This window comes from Phyllobates terribilis, unplaced genomic scaffold, assembly GCF_046119375.1.
Source record: "Phyllobates terribilis strain yellow unplaced genomic scaffold, ASM4611937v1 Scaffold_3__8_contigs__length_932513732, whole genome shotgun sequence".
NCBI classification, from domain to species: domain Eukaryota; kingdom Metazoa; phylum Chordata; class Amphibia; order Anura; family Dendrobatidae; genus Phyllobates; species Phyllobates terribilis.
In genome coordinates this window covers 757,387,567-757,405,579 of record NW_027362763.1, presented here as the reverse complement: position 1 = coordinate 757,405,579, position 18,013 = coordinate 757,387,567, and the positions used below count along the sequence as shown (strand labels likewise).

At 41.3% G+C, this 18,013-nt stretch overlaps 1 protein-coding gene across 3 annotated transcripts in view; it reads left to right on the top strand.

The window, feature by feature from the left end:
• Nucleotides 1–18,013, top strand: part of MACROD2 (mono-ADP ribosylhydrolase 2) — a 2,798,553-nt gene that overhangs the window by 2,736,018 nt on the left and 44,522 nt on the right. For all 3 annotated transcript variants that reach the window (XM_073672205.1, XM_073672203.1, XM_073672204.1), the window contains 2 exons: nucleotides 13,377–13,457; nucleotides 14,453–14,515. In XM_073672205.1, coding sequence (XP_073528306.1) covers nucleotides 13,377–13,457; nucleotides 14,453–14,515 — 144 coding nt within the window. The remainder of the gene's footprint in view (nucleotides 1–13,376; nucleotides 13,458–14,452; nucleotides 14,516–18,013) is intronic.

The following is an 18,013-nucleotide window of genomic DNA, read 5'->3' as shown; positions in this document are numbered from 1 at the left end:
CAAGTGATTTCTTAAAATCACGGCAGGGAGTTAGAGAAGACCAGACATTGGGAAGAAATATTATTGTAATAGTTTATTTTTAGATAACTTAAAAAATAATCTGCGCTTTTAATGCTGCAAAATTACTGTCATTAACGGAAGAGCGGATTTTACTGCTGTACTATTGGAAATATGTCAGGGTATTATGATTAAGTGTAGAATAACTAACGTTCTTAGTCATTTTATTGTGATTTGCAGGCAAACTGTGAAGTGTGACAAGTTTGAGGATGTAAAAACCTTAGTTGAAAGACAATCTCCAGGCAAAAACTGTATATTCAGCATTATGACAGATTTACGTTTTACTCATCCCCAATATTTAAAGGGAAATCTGACCACACAAAATGACTGCTCCAACCAAGCATAGGTGCTTGGTACACTCATACAGTTCAGTGCAGTTCCCAACTATTTATTTTTCATATGCCTGTGACTTCTTCTACTTCCTGAAAAGTAAGAGCTGTCAATTAAGGAAGAGGAAGGCGAAGATAGAAGCAAATCAAGTAGGTGAGAAGATGTACAGAATCGTTTGGCCACACTAAGGGTGCTTAGTTTGAACAGTCATTTTATGCTAACAGATCTGAAGATTCCATGTTCTCCCCAATTCATTAGCCTAAGGTTTATATAGGAAATATTCAGATTGCCAGTTACCAGGGTCCCATTCAAATGACCCAAAACCACAATATTTATAATAATCAATATTTTTATGCACTTCCAGGCTAATTTGCACCTGACTTCAAAAGATTAATGTCTCAGAACCAGAAAATCGGATTACTACAAAACTCGTATATATTTCTTATATAGTCAAATCACTAGTTTCATTAGTAAAAGTGTCCAGGATGGGGATCCTTTTAAATGAAATTGTTTGGGAATGTTAAAGGGTTTTCCATTTGATAAGGAAAACTATTTTACATATGTTACTGTGTTAATTAAAACTTCCTTAATTCATTTTTTGGCCCTCTGATATGAAGTTTTGTTTTTTTTTTCTTGTTGGAGTGTCTATTCCATTAATGTAGACAGGATGTGAGGTCTTTGTGTATGCAATGTGGTCACAGCTCGGCACAGCCACTTTTGTGCACGTATTTCCTCTTTAGGTGCTCGCCTTCTTTTCTATAGACTTTGCTATCTGTCCTCCCTGAGAAACTTTTTCTGCTGTCCATCCTGTGAAAATCTGTGCAAAATCTCTGCAGCTATCTCAAACACTGAGTGAAGGGAGGGGAAAGCCGAAAGAGTCATCAGAATCAGGGAGAGGATCTTTAACGAATTTGTAATTTTTTGCAGAGCACTCAGCCAGGATTACACTTTGTAGCAAAATAGTATGATATTTTTAATGAAGACTATTTAGAAAGTTGTTTATTTCAGAAGCAAATAATAAAAGAAATCCTATGCAAAAGTATACAGAGGTTTTAACCTTGGAAGAATTATTGAGGTTCTGTGGATATAGCCTATAACAGACCTGGTCAAAGTGCTGTCCACGGGTGACATCCGACCTGCCTGCTGTTCCAGTCTGAGACAGCCAAAGGGCTGAAAACACTGGCCCACGGGCCACGCCATGCAGCTGCCCTCCACTGCCAGGTGTAACTGATTTCTTCAGTATCTACATCCTCTAGATGCAAATAGCGTTGAATATAATGGTGGAGGAGGGAGCCACCAGCTCATTCTTCAATAGAGATGAGCGGTGTTCGACTCGAACTGTTCGCCAATCTCAAATTCGAGCTGTTTTGGGCGGTGTTCGAGTCGTTCAACGAACTCTAACGATTTGCAAAAAATGTGGCTGTTCGAGGTTATGTTCGACAACTGTTAATGCACCAAAAGCGTAACTGGATTTTTTCACAGTAATACTGTTAATCGATGTTAATAGACCGTTTCAGTGTAGAGTGGGCGGGGGGAGGGGCAGGGGATGGATCTCAGCAGAAATAATGCCGATCTCCATTTTTTTTTTCTTTCCTGCATTTACAGTGGTGTGGTGCAGTCTGTCAGCCTATCAGCAGCGCACACACGCAGCGAAGTGCTTTTTTTTCACACAAGCAAGGGCATGTGTCATTGGCTTTGTATGTCACATGTCCTTGCCCTATAAGACCCAGCCATTTTCCCCATCGCCACCATTTTCTCACTGCTGCAGCTGAGTGTTAGACGGCACCGCTGCTGCTGTGGGCGCTATACAGTATAACTGTGTGAATTGCGAGCGAATTTCCAGTTACATAGAGAGATAGGTTTAGGGAGTAGGGACTAGTTCTAATTGCAGCCCTTTTGAGGGCTAGGTTACAGCAGTTCATAGCATTTTTTTGCCAGGCAGGTCTGTGCCAGTGCTGTGCAACTGTTTTTCACAGCATTTGGCGAAATGTAGCTCAGCCAATCCTTTTGGGCCTGCAGCAGTGTCTGTTAGTCATTGGAGTAGCCTATCTGTGTTGCAAGCTATACCACCTGTGTATCTAATACCAATTTTTTACTGTATCTAAGCCAGACAATCCTTTTGGGCATGTAGCAGTGTCTGGTAGTCAGTGGAGTAGCCCATCTGAAGCAAGCTACACCACCTGTGTATCTAATAACAATTTTTTACTGCATCTAACCCAGTAAATCCTTTTGGGCCTAGAAGCAGTGTCTGGTAGTCAGCGGAGTAGCCCACCTGTGAAGGAAGCTACACCACCTGTGTATCTAATTCTAATTTTTTACTGCATCTAACCCAGGAAATCTTTTTGGGCCTAGTAGCAGTGTCTGGTAGTCAGCGGAGTATCCCAGCTGTTAAGCAAGCTACACCGCCTGTAGATCTAATTACAAATTTTTAACTGCATCTAGCCCAGGCAATACTTTGGGCCTAGTAGCAGTGTCTGCTAGTCAGCGGAGTAGCCCAGCTGTTAAGCAAGCTACACCACCTGTGCTTTGGACACTTAATTTTTTTCAAAGGAAACGCTTCGGGCCCCCGGGACACTCAGTCAAGAGCATCGGGGAGGCGCCCCAAGGCAAAGGGGCTTGGACTGGCGGTAGCATGCCTTGCGGCGGACCGTCAAGCTCGATCCTTATAAAAGCTTTTTAACTGCAGCGGCTTTAGTGGATGCTACTGGAGCTGGAATTACCGCGGCTGCTGGCACCAGACTTGCCCTCCAATAGATCCTTGTAAAAGGATTTAAAGTGTACTCATTCAAATTACAGAGCCAATTTAAATTACAGAGCTTAGACCTGCCTCCACCGCGGGGGGTCTCGACCCACCAGCGGACAGGCACCAGTATTGGGAGAGGGGGGCTGGCCGCCAGGGTCCACCGCGGCTCTGGCATAAACCCGGCTTTACACTCCAGAGTAGTCCGTCTGCCCGCTCGCGCCCGTAACCTCAAAGGGATGCGCAAGTGGCTTTTCTTCCCAGGGCTGTTCCCCGCCCAGCAGGAACATGGGGGAGCTCAGGTCGGCCTTCCACCGTACTCCCTTACCTCCCTCGCCCTCTTTCCTTCTTCCGTTCTCCATCTAACCCCTCGGCTCTGTGTTGTCCGCTCTTCCTCCAGCTCTCTCCTTCTCACAGGTGGACTACCGCGTGTATTCACACTGTGGCGAATCTTTTGGGCCCAGGCATAAGAAGTTGTCGAGGTAATGGATAATATGTGCCCCCTTAGAAATGTCCATGATGACCCATTCGAGGAAGCAACTAAACGCCTCAAATAGTGAGCAGGATATGGAGCACCCCATGGGCAAACAGTGATCTATATAGTATGCTCCTTCCCAGAAGCAGCCCAATAGGCGGACGCTATTTGGAGGCACAGGTAGTAAGTAACTAGAACGTCCCCTCAATGTCTGTTTTGGCCATTAGGATGCCCCTTCCCAACTTCTTGACCCACCTGATTGCCTTGTCAAAGGAGATACAGTATATACTACTGTACTTGGTTCCGCGTTGATGTTGTCATTTACTGACCTGCCCCTTGGATATGACAAATGGTGGATTAGTCTGAATGTATTGGGTTCCGTTTTTGGCACGACTCCCAACGGGGATACCACTACGTCTTGTAAGGAAAGTGTTCTGAATGGAATCGCCATTCTACCTAAAGATATTTCTTTTTTTAATTTTCTTGTCACGACGTCTGGGTGTTAGTAGGCTGATTTTAGATTTTTACTCCAGCCTTTCTTGATTTTAGGAGGGCATGACATGCCTATATCTGTGTCTCCTCCTCCTTTTACTCCCCCACCTCTTTTCTTTTTGCATGACTATATGTACTTGTCACTTTTCCATGTGTTAGTTGTGTCTTATAAGCAGTTTGTCAGCTTTTGGACACCTTTGAAGGTGTTTTCTATGTGTTTCTATGTGTTTTTGTTTGCCTGCCATTGGTTTTAACGGTGTTCGACGGTCCGTTCTACGAACCGTTCGGCGAACTTACCGGTGTTCGACGAACCGAACCGAACCCAAACACTACGGAGGTGGCTCAACACTATTCTTCAACCATTTAATGCATTCAACTGAGACAGCAGACACGATGATGTTACTACATCGTGTCTGCTGTGTGGAATGTCAGTGTACACAGCAAAGACTTAGGGAATGGGAACAAGGTTCGTATGTGTTTTTAGTTTTAGTATTTTATTTTTAGTTATTTTTTTAATTTGTGTTGGATATATGTTTGTACATGGGGGGCCATATGTGGGGGCTCATACTGTGTATAGGATGCTAGGTGGGGGCTCATACTGTACTTAGGGGGGGTGTCCGGGGGCTCATACGGTATATATGGGGGTATCGGCATACTTAATTCTGCTCAATATTAAGTGATACAATTTATATTAATATAAAATAATAATTATAATTAATATTAATATTGAGCAAAATTAATTTCAGCCTATTGGTTCGGACCTCCACAACCGTCAGGGTCTCTCATGTAGCCCCTTGGAAAAATTAATTGCCCACCTTTGGCTTATAGTATATACCATAACATAGGAGATAGAGGCAGCAATCACTTTATCATCAGCGTAATCAAAAGCAATTAGTATAATAATCATTCCTCTCTTCATATCGTATGTGTTAGAACCCTTCTGTTTGTTTTTTCCATCTTGTGTTTTGCGGTCATGTGACCATCTGCCTATATATTCCAGCTCCGCCCTTTTGGCTGTGCTGGACTTCATTTTTGTTTGACAGTTTTGCTAGCCAGGTGCTTCTGTGCCTATCTCTGTCAGTTTGCTTGGTCCTTCTGGAACCTCTAGTACCTTTTTGTCAGTTTATCTTTTTGTGTTCTGCAACAACCTTCTCTGTTCAGGAGGTGTCCCATTTTTGTTCCAGTTGTTAGTTCTTTTAGGGACCCCTTTCTTAATACTATAGGTCTTCGTTTAGACTAGCCGAGGACTTAGGCGGGTCTGTTCGCAAGGAACAGGCAACCCGCTACATCGTAGGGATTCAGCTTAGTCTTACTGTAGGGATAGCTTTCCCCTTTCTTTCCTTAGTACTTGTTGCAGATCATAACAGTATGTATACTGACCATCATCCTTGTATGGCCATCATTTCAGAAGACCAGACCAATTTTGCGTGGTCATCTCATCTCCAAAAGAATTCTATATCAAAAAAACTTGCTTCTCTTTTAAGAATAACACTTTGTAAACTAATGCCTTTAAAGTCTTTTGTATATGATCAGTTACTTTCCAAGCTACTGCTGTCAAATCAAATCTCCATAAATTTCTACTTGTCCCTTAACATATCCTATAAATTAGCAGGAATCCATTTCACCACATGAGACGGCACAAAGCCTCTGCACATACAATGTTCTACAAGCTGTTTGTAGCCTTTATATACAACTCTACTACGCTCATTTATTTTCCTTTCAAAGAACCTAATTACCCCTTTTTCAGGCAGTCACAGTATACAATCAATCATTATGAAAAAAGAAAGGTATACTAAGGGCACATTCTGCTACTGTATGAGCCAAGTCTACTCATTCTTTGCTTACATTTGATCTGCAAACTCTATGGCTGTGTATAGTAAATTGGGTGGCTGACAGTCGAACACCATGCTACAAGACCGAGATGACTCTTTTATAATAGTCTAAACACAATATAAATTGAACCACACATCAGTCATTGAACATAAAGTGAGATATTCCTATTATGATGCGGTAAATTAACAAGGATTCATATTGCTCATGGACAGAAAACAGCAATTACGAGCCTTTATGGACCCTGGAATGTTATCACTCTCACTGTTAAATTCTATACTTCATTTTTTTTCTTCTATTTTTAAAATTGATTGAAGATATATTTCTTTAAAAGGTTTTTTACTATGTAATCTGACAGCAGTATTGATAGAGACTCTGATTCCAGTGATGTATCACTTAGTTTACTGGGTGCAGTAGTTATGATAAGGTCACAGTTTTCTCTGCTGCAGATCTAGCAAAGCATAGATGTTGCGATTGTCCTACCCCACAGCTTTCTGTCTACATTGTCTACAGAGAGCTGCTAATCAGTGCTGGGAGAAGGGTTGGACTAGGAGGCACAAGGACAGTTGTCCTCTAGTGAAATCTCCTACTGATAAAACACTGATTGTGTTGAAATTGCAAAACACAGATTAGTAAGTGACACATCACTGGAATCAGGGTCTCTTCTCCATTATGAGAAGGTTACATAGCAAAAATCTAGTGACCGATTCCCTTTAAGGTCTTTTATACTAAGTATTCAAGGTGGATACACGCAGTGGAAGGATCTCTTTACACTGGACTCACGGCTTTTTAACACAGTAGTCTTGATAAGATACTTGTTTGATTAATTAACATCCTTTTTTTATGGACTTTGACAGATCCCATTGACATATATTTTCTAAAATTAAATACTCCTAACATTTTTCCCTATTAGGCCACGTGCACATGTTAAGTATGTGGTCAATATTTTACACCAGTATTTGTAAGCCAAAACCAGGAGTGGAACAGTCAGAGGAAAAGTATAATAGAAACACGTCACCACTTCTGTATTTATCACTCACTCCTGATTTTGTCTTACAAATACTAATGTAAAATACTGAACGTGTGAACATGGCCTTATGTGTTGCATTGCTGCAAACTGTGAGAAATTTAAAATATGCACAATCTTCTGTAGTGATACCCATTTACAAAGTCTCCCCAAGTGAGAGATTATTGTTTCATAAGAAAATTAATAGTTTATAAAGGAATAACGCATCAAGAATAGGCACATAAAAACATTTTTTTGAATGCCTAATATTTTTTTCGATCATTCAAAAAACAAAAAATTACATCGCAAGGTGAAGAATAGCAAAGTTTCAGGTGATGTACTCTTTGTCATTCTATGACTGAGATATACGTGGGATGTCCATCTTGGACGAAAATAGGAAAAATCCAATGTCACCTCATTCCTCTACACAGTCCTCTACATCCACTGCTTTTTGCTCTACTGGATCCCTTCCCCTATGGGTAATAGATAGTCATTTTCACCTTCTCTCTCTCTGGATCCCTAGACAACCCAGCAATTTCATCCTTACAAGTGGCAAATGGATTTTTCCCTTTTTTAGCCAAGGGACATCACATACTGTATATATCCCAGCCTGAAGAAGGGTACTTACTATTCTTCACTTTGAGGTGTGAGTTTTAGGTTTTTGGATATGAAAGAAGAAAATAAAAAGCATTAAAAAAAACGTTCTATTTGGTGTCTATTCTTGGTGTGCTGTTACTTTTCTGATGAATTAGGGGTAATATGGTCTGCTCTAGTGGAATAAGCACCCAATCTCTTCTTCATCATGTAAATTGGAGGTCCATCAACTCACCTTTTGTCTATTGTTTCATAGTGATCCCTGAGCTCTGACTTTAGAGTATTGGTTGATAAAACAGAGGCTTGGTTTAGTGTTTATCCACCTACCTGTGGACCAAGAATGTTGATTCTACGTATAGAATTATGTGTCCACCTTACATTTCAATGGGTAGTGTGTCTCTCATTTGAAGTGTCACATTGGTCTTTCTTAGGCAGCCATTTTTGCAAGCCACTTCTGATGGTCCATCCACAGTGAAATGGCTTCTGATGCCAGTCCCCCTTCTGGCTTGAAGGGCATCCCATAGGCAAGTAAAACTTTGTGGAGAAGTGGCACCACTTCTATGACTGATAGTTTGTGCTTGTTCTTTTTCTACTATATAATGCATTGGCATCATTGTAGACAAAACAATTAACAATTTGGTGGTGCTTTGAGGACCTAATTCTTCATAACAGATTCCCTTTTAAAGTGAATCTAGCATTTGCTAAAACCTTTTATATATTGCAAGGCGCTGCATAATGTTGCTGATCGGAGGGGGTGTGGGTCCTGAGACCACCACTGATCAGTCAAAACTTCTCTCAAGTGTGCAGCTCCTGCATGAGCTGTGCCCACAGAGTAGTCTACAGGGTTAATAGTAAATCTATGGGCCTTACATTTATGTCCAGGAGCTGTAACTTGACATTCTTACCATTGTGTTTTTGAGTGAGTGTTCTCACCAGCATTCTACCAGCACTTATAGGAGCTGGATCTTTCTTTCCCTTACTTCCCAGCATGCATTTTTCTACCATTGTCTAATGGTTATCCTACTGTGAATTTAAAGCCCGCCTCTCTACTACGTCAGGCAGTGGACAGCAGGTTAGACAAAACTGAGAAACCTGATGGCCAAAAATCTGTAGTGATTTTTCGGGTAAAGGCTTGATTTTTAAATAAAGTCTATTGTGTATTTATAACATTATCTATGAAATAAGATCAAGAATCCTGAAAGTCCAGGGACCATGTAATTATGATGCCTAATAGCTTGCTGGCCTCAGAAATATATATTGTCACTTCCGAGTTGCATTACCTTCTTTTATAAAGGGAATCGAGCTACAGAATTTCGTACCCCAAACTATTTATATGCGAATGACAAGTCCAGCAATACCTTTTCCCTGGGCCGCGTGGGGAACCCGGAACCGGGCCTTTTGTGGGATGCTGGGGGTTGTAGTCACGGTGGCGATGACCCGGTCCCGTGGCTCAGGGTGGTCAAACCAGTGGCAGTCTATTGATATGGTTTTCATTATTTTCAAATGTCCGACTACGCCACCCGTGGATTGCGCTCAGGATGAACCGCCGCTGCAGGGCAGACCGCTGGGGCTGATGTTGGTGAGCAGCATAGGGATGGTATAACTTCCCACGGGAAGAGTGTAGCCCCAGGGCAGTGTAGGTGAACGATGGGGGTGATGGTGCGCGCCAATAATAACTCAGAGTCTCTGTAATGCAGTCCAGGATCTTTACTCACAGTTCGTTACTCCACATTACTCCGGCCGGCTGTAACTTCCCGCGTCGCACCATGTTCACCAGGTGAGGGGTCTCGGCCAACTCTCAGATAACTTTGGAGCGCTTCGCAGGACCCCCTTCTCGTGTCCTTCCTCTGGCCTGCCATACCCCACCAGTGACCACGCTTCTGTGCGGCTGCCTCGGGCCTTCTCTGGGTAAACTTCGGCTCCAGTTTCCCTGACCCTATGTGATGCCTTCCTAGCGGGTGTAGCGAGGGGCTGCACCATATAAAATGTCACAGCCTCCGGTTTCTAGTTGAGGGTAGTTCCCCTCCTCCACTAGTTTCGGGGACCGGTTTCCCCCTTGGCCTGACCCCACTACTCAGGTAGATGCGGGAGTATGGTGGCTATCAGCCGGTCCACACCCCTGGGGTCCCTTCTCTCCTCTGTGTTCCTGGAGCCTCCTCCGCTCTTCTTCATCTCTTCTCCCCCACTCTCTCTCTCTCTCCTTTCAGTGCTGACTGGGTCTCACTGGCTAGACCCGAGTCCGGAGCAGAGCTCCACAGAGTCCTGCTCTGTCACATCTTCTCTCTGACTCTACTGAACCGACTTCTCCCTGAACTAAGATGGTGCCCACCTTTTGTACCTCCCTCTATGTGTACCCAGGAACTGCTTCCTCCCTGCTCCTGCACTACCGGGTTCCCCCTTTCCTAGGTGTTCCCTCCCCCCACTCCAGCCAGGGACAGGGACTGTCGTGCTCTACTTGGAGCATATCGGTCGCCCTGCCCCCCAGACATGTGGTGTAATGCATGCAGGTGTCGGGGTCCTGGTCCACACTCCATCCTTACCTGAGAGTGAGATATCGCACATCTGGAAGAGATGCAATACCTCTGTAGCAACCGAACCCCCAGGGTGCTACATATGCAAATGAGAGCTAATGCCTCTGTCACTCCAACTCTATTTTCCTCCCAGCATCATCTCCTCCTGATTAACTGACAGCCCCTTTGCCAAAAGTCACATATCACAGTGGCTGTCAATCTAACAAGAGGAGGTGGCGCTGGGTGGGGAATAGAGCCGGAGTGACAGAGGCATCAAATCTACCAGCTTCATTTACATATCAATTCAAACGCTGACTTCTCAGTGACCATGGAATGGCCTGGCCATGTAAAAGTATTGCTGGACTTGTCTTTGAAAGAGCTACATCCACATATAAATAGTTTGGGGTGTAAAATCCTGCTGACAGATTCCCTTTAAGACAAAGTTGAAACCCAGTGAAAGGCAACAATGGAAAGAGTGCTGCTGTGAATCCTTTTGGGATAGAGTGCACTCATTAGATCTACCTTTGTATTCTCTGAATAGTCTGTAGTAAAGGAATGATATCTATTGTGCATTGCTTGGATTTTAAGATTTTTTTGATAAAGTATAAGGTCATTTTTTAGGTCACGTCTTTATGCATCAGTATTATTTAACAATAATAAGAAACCACAGCCGTTATAAAGAGACATTTCCTTGCTGTTCTTTCACATCTTTTCTAAAAGTTCAGCTCCTGAGTCAGAAGAGCATAATCTCACCAATGGGCTCCATGTCACACTTCTAAAATTAATGAGCCAAGAGAGCGCAGAATTAGAGAGAACACAAATTATTGCTTGCAGATAGCCAGGTCACGGGTTCATACAAACTTCTTTTTTCCTAATTTGCTGTGCACTTTTCATTTTTTGAGATAATGTATTTTTCACAGGGACATTAACTTCGTAGTTCTACTTTTAAGGTACACAGTAGGGATAATAAAACATATTAAAGCTATTTTTCCCCCAAATATAATTAGAGATTTTCTAATAGTATTAAGATAAAGATTTTCAGGCAGCAGGTAATCATTATGAATTAATGACTCGACTCCAACTGTTAAGTAATTGAGAAACGCAGTCCTTTCATCTGTAAAAGGTAATGTTCTTAAAAGTGCCACTGCAAAGCGAAAGTTGAATAGAGATCTAAGAAAAGCGTCATTTTCTAGTGAGCTCACAGATTTAAGACTCGCCCACCATCACATCAAATGCATTTATTTCCACAAAGACTCGGTTCATTATAATTCTAAGAAACATCACTGAAATGAATGATATCTATCCAAGCTTTATCGGCAAAAAATTAATTCATATCCACTGCAATTTGCTATATACTATTTATTTTAATTCACTAATGAACGTCAATTTTATAAGGTATTTTTTTTTTATTTTACTCGCTTATATAGCACTTTTCAGACATCATCATCGCTGTCCTTATAGGGGCTCACAATATAAATTCCGTATCAGTATGTCTTTGGAGTGTGGGAAGAAACCGGAGAATCTGGAGGACACCAACGCAAACATGGGGAAAACATACAAACTGTAGATGCTGTCCGTGCTGGAACTTGAAACTAAGACCCCAGCACTGCAAAGCAACAGCGCTAACCTATGTATATTATTTTTTTGGTGAAATAGTAATTATATTTTAACATTTATATGCCAAATTTATACCGAACGTCTCTAACAATAACATCAAGTGCCTACATGTCAAAAGTTGTTTGGTTGCACAAGGGAGAGTTCTTCTTCATGCCACCAAAAGAGCTTTAACCTTTCGAACAGGAAAAATATATATCTTTGTACCGTGATAGCCAGTAGATAGAAATATAAGATTTGATAGTCCTGAGTGGTTGATACCTTTTAATGGCTAACTGAAAAGATGGTAACAAATTGCAAGCTTTCGAGACTACTCAACCTGATGAAGAGACCTGAGTAGTCTCGAAAGCTTGCAATTTGTTACCGTCTTTTCAGTTAGCCATCTTAATATTCTTCTAACCTTTCAAGGCATCCACAAAGCCTTTGAAGCTTTCGTGTTGTATTTAGCTCCAGAACATTTAACAACTCTAAATTGTGTGGTGGGGCTTTAATTGATGGGACTTGTATTTTTAGTACATCTCATAGATGGCTTGATCACACTGACATCTGAGGAATTTGGAAGACAAGTCAAAACCTTGAAGTTTTTGTCATTATTATTATTTAGTTATATAGCGCCATTGATTCCATGGTGCTGTACATAAGGAGGGGTTACATACCAAATACAAATATCACTTACAGTAAATGAGCTAACAATGATAGACTGGTACAGAGGAAAGAGGACCCTGCCCTTGGGAGCTTACATTCTACAGGAATGGGGAAGGAGACAGTTTGTCATGTTTCTCTAACCATGCCTGAACAATTATCCTGCTGAGGAAAGCCACTGACACTACTTATTATATTACTTATTATATTACCATGTAGGGGTGTACTTGGTCTCCAACGATGTTAGGTAGGTGGTACACATGTACCATAGTAACATCTAAATGAATGCCAGAACCCAAGCTTTCCAAGCAAAGTATTGCCCAAAGCATCGCACTGCCTCTTCTTCCTATAGTAATCAGCTATAATGTTGCAAGAATTGTTCAACTTGACAAAATCAAGGGAAAACTGTTTAACCCTTTTCAAGACCAGGCTATTTTTCATTTTTGCCCTATTGTATTCCCTTCTTCTTCTTGCAAGCTTTTTTTTATTTTTCTGCTGACATTCTGCTTAGGGCTTGTTTTTTTTGGTAGGATGAGTTGCAGTTTTGAAAAACATAATTTATTTTAGCATATACTATACTGGAAAGAAAGAGAAAAAATCCAAGTGGGGTGGGATAGTGTAAAAAAAATATTTATGCTATTGTTTTTTGGGGGGGAGTTTATTACATCATTCATTGTGTTGTAAAACTGATGTGGCAATATGATTCTCTAGGTCAATATGATATTGTGATTCCAAACTGATGAGTTTCATATAAAATTTATGTGTATAAAACAAATGTGTTGGTCACTTTTTATTGCATTGTATATATGCACACATTTGTATGTGTGTGTATATATTACTATATATAGTAATATACAGGAATACAGTCCATAATTTAAAATATATTAATTATTCTGGTAGTTCAATATGTGGGGGAAGGAATATAATTCTGTTTATTAAAGGGTTTCTTTTTAATAACTTTGGAGGTGTGAAGTTCAGAATAAAGGAAATAATATGAATAGATAAATGGTAAATTAAACATTTCAAATACAGTTTTAAATCAGAAAATATGAATAATAAAATTCAGATCTTTTTCTTTTTTTGTAGAACCAAACCAAGAAAGTCAGGAGACCATTCCAGCTATTGGTACATGCAATCAACCCGAGTCTGGAGAAATATCTGATGATGGTACAATCTTATATATTATGTCTTTAATAATATATATATTTTTTAACTCCGTTCACTGTCCTAGACCTTTATCTCATACCCTGGTGTAGGCAGAGACACCTGTTGGGTCCTATGGCTGACAAGTCAACCATAGCCCCCCCATTTACTTCAGTTCCTGTCCATTTCATGATGGACACTAAGCCTAATTTTGTAAAAATATGTAGTCAAACAATATGATCTTGGAGTGAGGAGGAATTTGGTCAGCCTGAAAGAAAAACATAGGGAAAGCCTTCCAACTCCATACAGATGTTAATCACAATTATCTTTAACAGCAAGTCAAATGTCAAATTTGCAAAGTTGTCAAATATGTGATAACCTCTTAAACTGTATTCCTATGTAAGATACATTATGGATGTACCACAGTTTTGAGGGTGAAGGGATAGTAGTAAATTATGAGCTATTAGAACAATGGTATAAAAGGTGTTTTCTGAGTATATGAAAAAAAAAAAGCATTTCACTTTGTAAAATAGGTTCCTTTATATTCTGACCTTTAGCATCCTTTCTTCTTCAATGCAGTCACTATTCGGGTCTTCTGCAATTTTTTTGTTTTCACACTTGCATGATGATTTGATGTCCATAAGAATTACCCATCATGTTAGTGGGCTGAGCTATCACTGATTGCTGTAGTGACAGTGCGCCTTACTTGCTAATCTGGTTTGAAAACATCAGAAGTGAATTGATAAATTGATAGAGCCGTAAGTGCAAAACCAGCTGTACAATCACACCTATCTGTAAATCTGCATTGAGAAAGGAATGAACTTTATTCTCTTTTTTCCTCATCTGTAAGTGCAGCCCTGTTTACGATTTTTCTTCTTGTAGCAATTCTGAGCCAGAAATGGAGCCCAAACATTTTTTGAATATCCCATGGATGAAACAACCCCTTTTATTATTGATAATTGAAAAATGTCCAGTGCTGACCACATGGAGTAACAGAGTTGTGTTTTGTTTTTCTTCAGTTCAAATGCTTAGTCAGAACTTAGACAGACCTCAAGATGGTGAAGATGAGCAAGACAATACAGGTAAGTGCAAATGAACTTTGCTTACAGTGGTATAATTGGGAGATCATAATTGAAGCAGTATAAGTGGTAAATGCAATTTACTGTATACCACACATGACTCCTATAGTCTCTAATGGGGCATTTGGACAGAAGTTGCCCTGATGGAGTACATGTATGGCTTGTCATATATTACAGTATCTTCTTGCACTTTAAGGGGACATTCTTTTTTCCTAAATGAATGTATTTGGGTCTAAAATAATTTTTGTTAAGTTCTGTCATGAAACGGCACAGCGCTGCCTCCAATTTGTCAGGGAGATCATGAAGATATCCCACCACTGCCAACAATGTTCAGAACTAGTGATGAGCGAGTATGTTTTGTTAACCCTTTCACTGAGTATACTCGGGTGAGCACCGAGTAGTTACAGCTGCTCAGTGATATGTTTGAATCACTCCCGTGTGTATGATTTGCGACTTTTTGACAGCTTTGATGCATGTGAGGAATGTCTGCTTCTTACACATTCCTCACATGTATTAAAGTTGTCAAATCGTTGCAAATCATGCACATGGGAGTGATTCAAACATATCAACGAGCACACTATAAATACTCGGTGCTCGCCGATAATACTTGGTGAAAGGGTTAACAAAACATACTTGCTCATTACTATTCAGAACAATCACACAATTGACTGACAATTGATGCATGAGGCAACGGCTGCTTTTGCTACTAGGCAGGTATTGTGCACTTCCCAGCAAACATATAGTACATATACATCTGATTCCGACACATGGATATATATATACTTTAGTATGGTCACTGCCAAGCTCCACAATAACCAAAGAAAAACTAGCTGCCACCACCAATCGTTTATTAAAGGCCAATTGGACACCCATTACTGGTAACTTAGGGCCTCACAAGGCTTCAGGAGTACGGTTTACAGAGCAAGAGGAACTAAGCTATTAAATTTTATATATTTAATCCAACAATTAGGCAGCGCTTAGAAAAATATACAAAAGATGTTACAAAAGGGACAAAAAAACAGTATATACAGTCACATAAAAATAAAAGGGATAAACAAAAGAAAGTTACTAAACCTTTTGTCATCGGAATGGCACAGATCTTGCGAAGGGGATTCCCTATAGGAAATGGTACAGTCCTTACAGCAGGATATCCCAGCAGTGAATGATGACTTTCAGGCAGAAAGCGCTTTTACCAGGTACAAGTCACTCCCACGTACCTCCTGTCAGATTGGGGCCTGTAACTGAAATGTGGGCTCAGGTACCAAAAATTATGACATCCTCAATTTTAAGGATATCTGCCCCCTGGAGGTCCCCAGGCAGGAGATATTAATGGCTTATTTCCGATCATGATTTTAGATTTCTATACATATGAGACATGGCATATACAACTTCATCCACCTGTCCGATATTAATTCTGGACTAAGGTAGGCTGCACAGCAACACAAGTCAATGCGTTGTGTTCGCCACTGTGCCACAATGCCAAAAATATATCTCCCATATCAATCGACCTACACTAGTCACAAAAAAAACAAATATTCCTATCTGGTATTCAGCTTCAATGAGTCCAACATCATGGGCCTTGCGTTGCTTTGAAGCCAGGACACAGGGACACAAAATATCACCATACAAGCCTGTTATTTACTACTAGATGGTGGCCCGATTCTAACGCATCAGGTATTCTAGAATATGTATGCGGCCGACCAGGTGTGACTAATCAGCGAAGCAATGTTTAAATGGGTTGTGCACTACTTTAAATGAACCCCCCAATGTATCCCCCCAGGGCCCCTAATGAATTTTGTAATTACGTCATGTTGTTAATACTGCTTGTGACAACATCGCTGACCACGCACAGCCAGCACGTAATTCCCCCGACTGCAGCCGGCTCTTGCTTCCGCTTACATCACGACTATTTGTGGCTGCAGCCAGGGGTCTCCTGTTCCCCATACCACGGTGAATGACGGGCTGTGGGTGGGGTTATCCCCCATCGTGTCACACCCAGCATCCAGCACGCTCTGTCAATGAATGCTCGTGTTGCGGTGTCTCCCATTCCCGACGTTGTCTGTGATATTCCGCGTCCTGGGCTTGTCTGGCGACGGTGTGTTGTGGTGTCTCCTGTTGCCGACGTTTTCTGTGACATTCCGCATTCTGGGCTTGTGTGGCAGCAGTTTGTTGTGGTGTCTGTTGCGCTCGACGTTGTCGTTTCCTTGCTGCTTCTGCTGCTTTTCTGTCATCCTCAGTGGTGTATTTTCGCTTACGACCCATTGGAAGACAGGAAGCGTAAATCGTGATGACGTGCAGTAAAGAAGTATCTCTTCAGCGCGCTGTGACTGGCAGAACGTGTTCAGTAAACGTGACAGAAGTACGTCACACTGTGACTGACAGAACGTGTTCAGTAAACGTTACAGAAGTACGTCACACTATGACTGACAGAACGTGTTCACTGAACGTGACAGAAGTACATCACACTCTGACTGACCGTGTTTAGTAAACGTGACTGAACTATGTCGCACTGTGACTGACAGAACGTATTCATTAAACTTGACAGAAGTACATCACACACTGTGACTGACAAAACATGTTCAGTACGTCATGGGCAGTTGGTGAGTCACATGACCACATGGGCGGAGTCAGCCCTGCTATCTCCCGAACCAATCAGCGACGCGGGATTTCCTGGACGGACGGACAGACGGGATAAGCCGATTATATAGTAGATTCCCACTGACTACTTCACAGAAGGAGGTGGCTACCTCACAGAGGTGGGTCATAGAGCAAAGAGCTGGAATAGAGCGTTAGCTCTCTTTCCCTTTACAATGTATAAAGAAGCCATTCTTCTATGCTCAATATGAGGGTGACAGGTTCAATTGAGAAATTTGCACGGTATACCTTCTGTATCTTCTGTGTTGCATTGTCTATTCCCGGCTGCATAATGAGTTATCTGATATTCTGTCAGTCAGCTCGCTATGACGGTCTGACAGGGAGTTTGTAATACTTCTATTTGTCTTTTTCCAAGCGTCTTTCAGCTGATTTATAACCACAGACCATAATCAAAGTTGAATATGCAGAGAAACAATGTGCAGATTTCTAATCTTCGTCAAACGGTGCAAAATTTTTAATGAAACCCAATTGCAAAAAAATTTTTTTAGCCCAAATACATGCATTTAAGTTAAAAATATATTTTTTCTTGTCAAAGATTGACAATCCCTTATATTGTGTATTGGAAGTAGCTAGAGTGTTGTTAGAAGACACCATGGGGCATCGGTGGGGTAGAATTACAGATACTGACAGCAGGGTAAAGAGTCCAGGGCACATGCCATGATGTCAGATACTAATGCTTCCAAGTCTTCTGTAAGATCTGTGAGGCTTCTGGAAAAAGGAGACATTGTGTATTCTTGAAGGAATTGGCTTTTTTTCCTGGACATTGCAGAAGACTCACAGAACCTACCACAAAGGTGCACTCCCTGATTGTTTCTTTGTGTGATATCAGAATGATTTGTCTTCCAA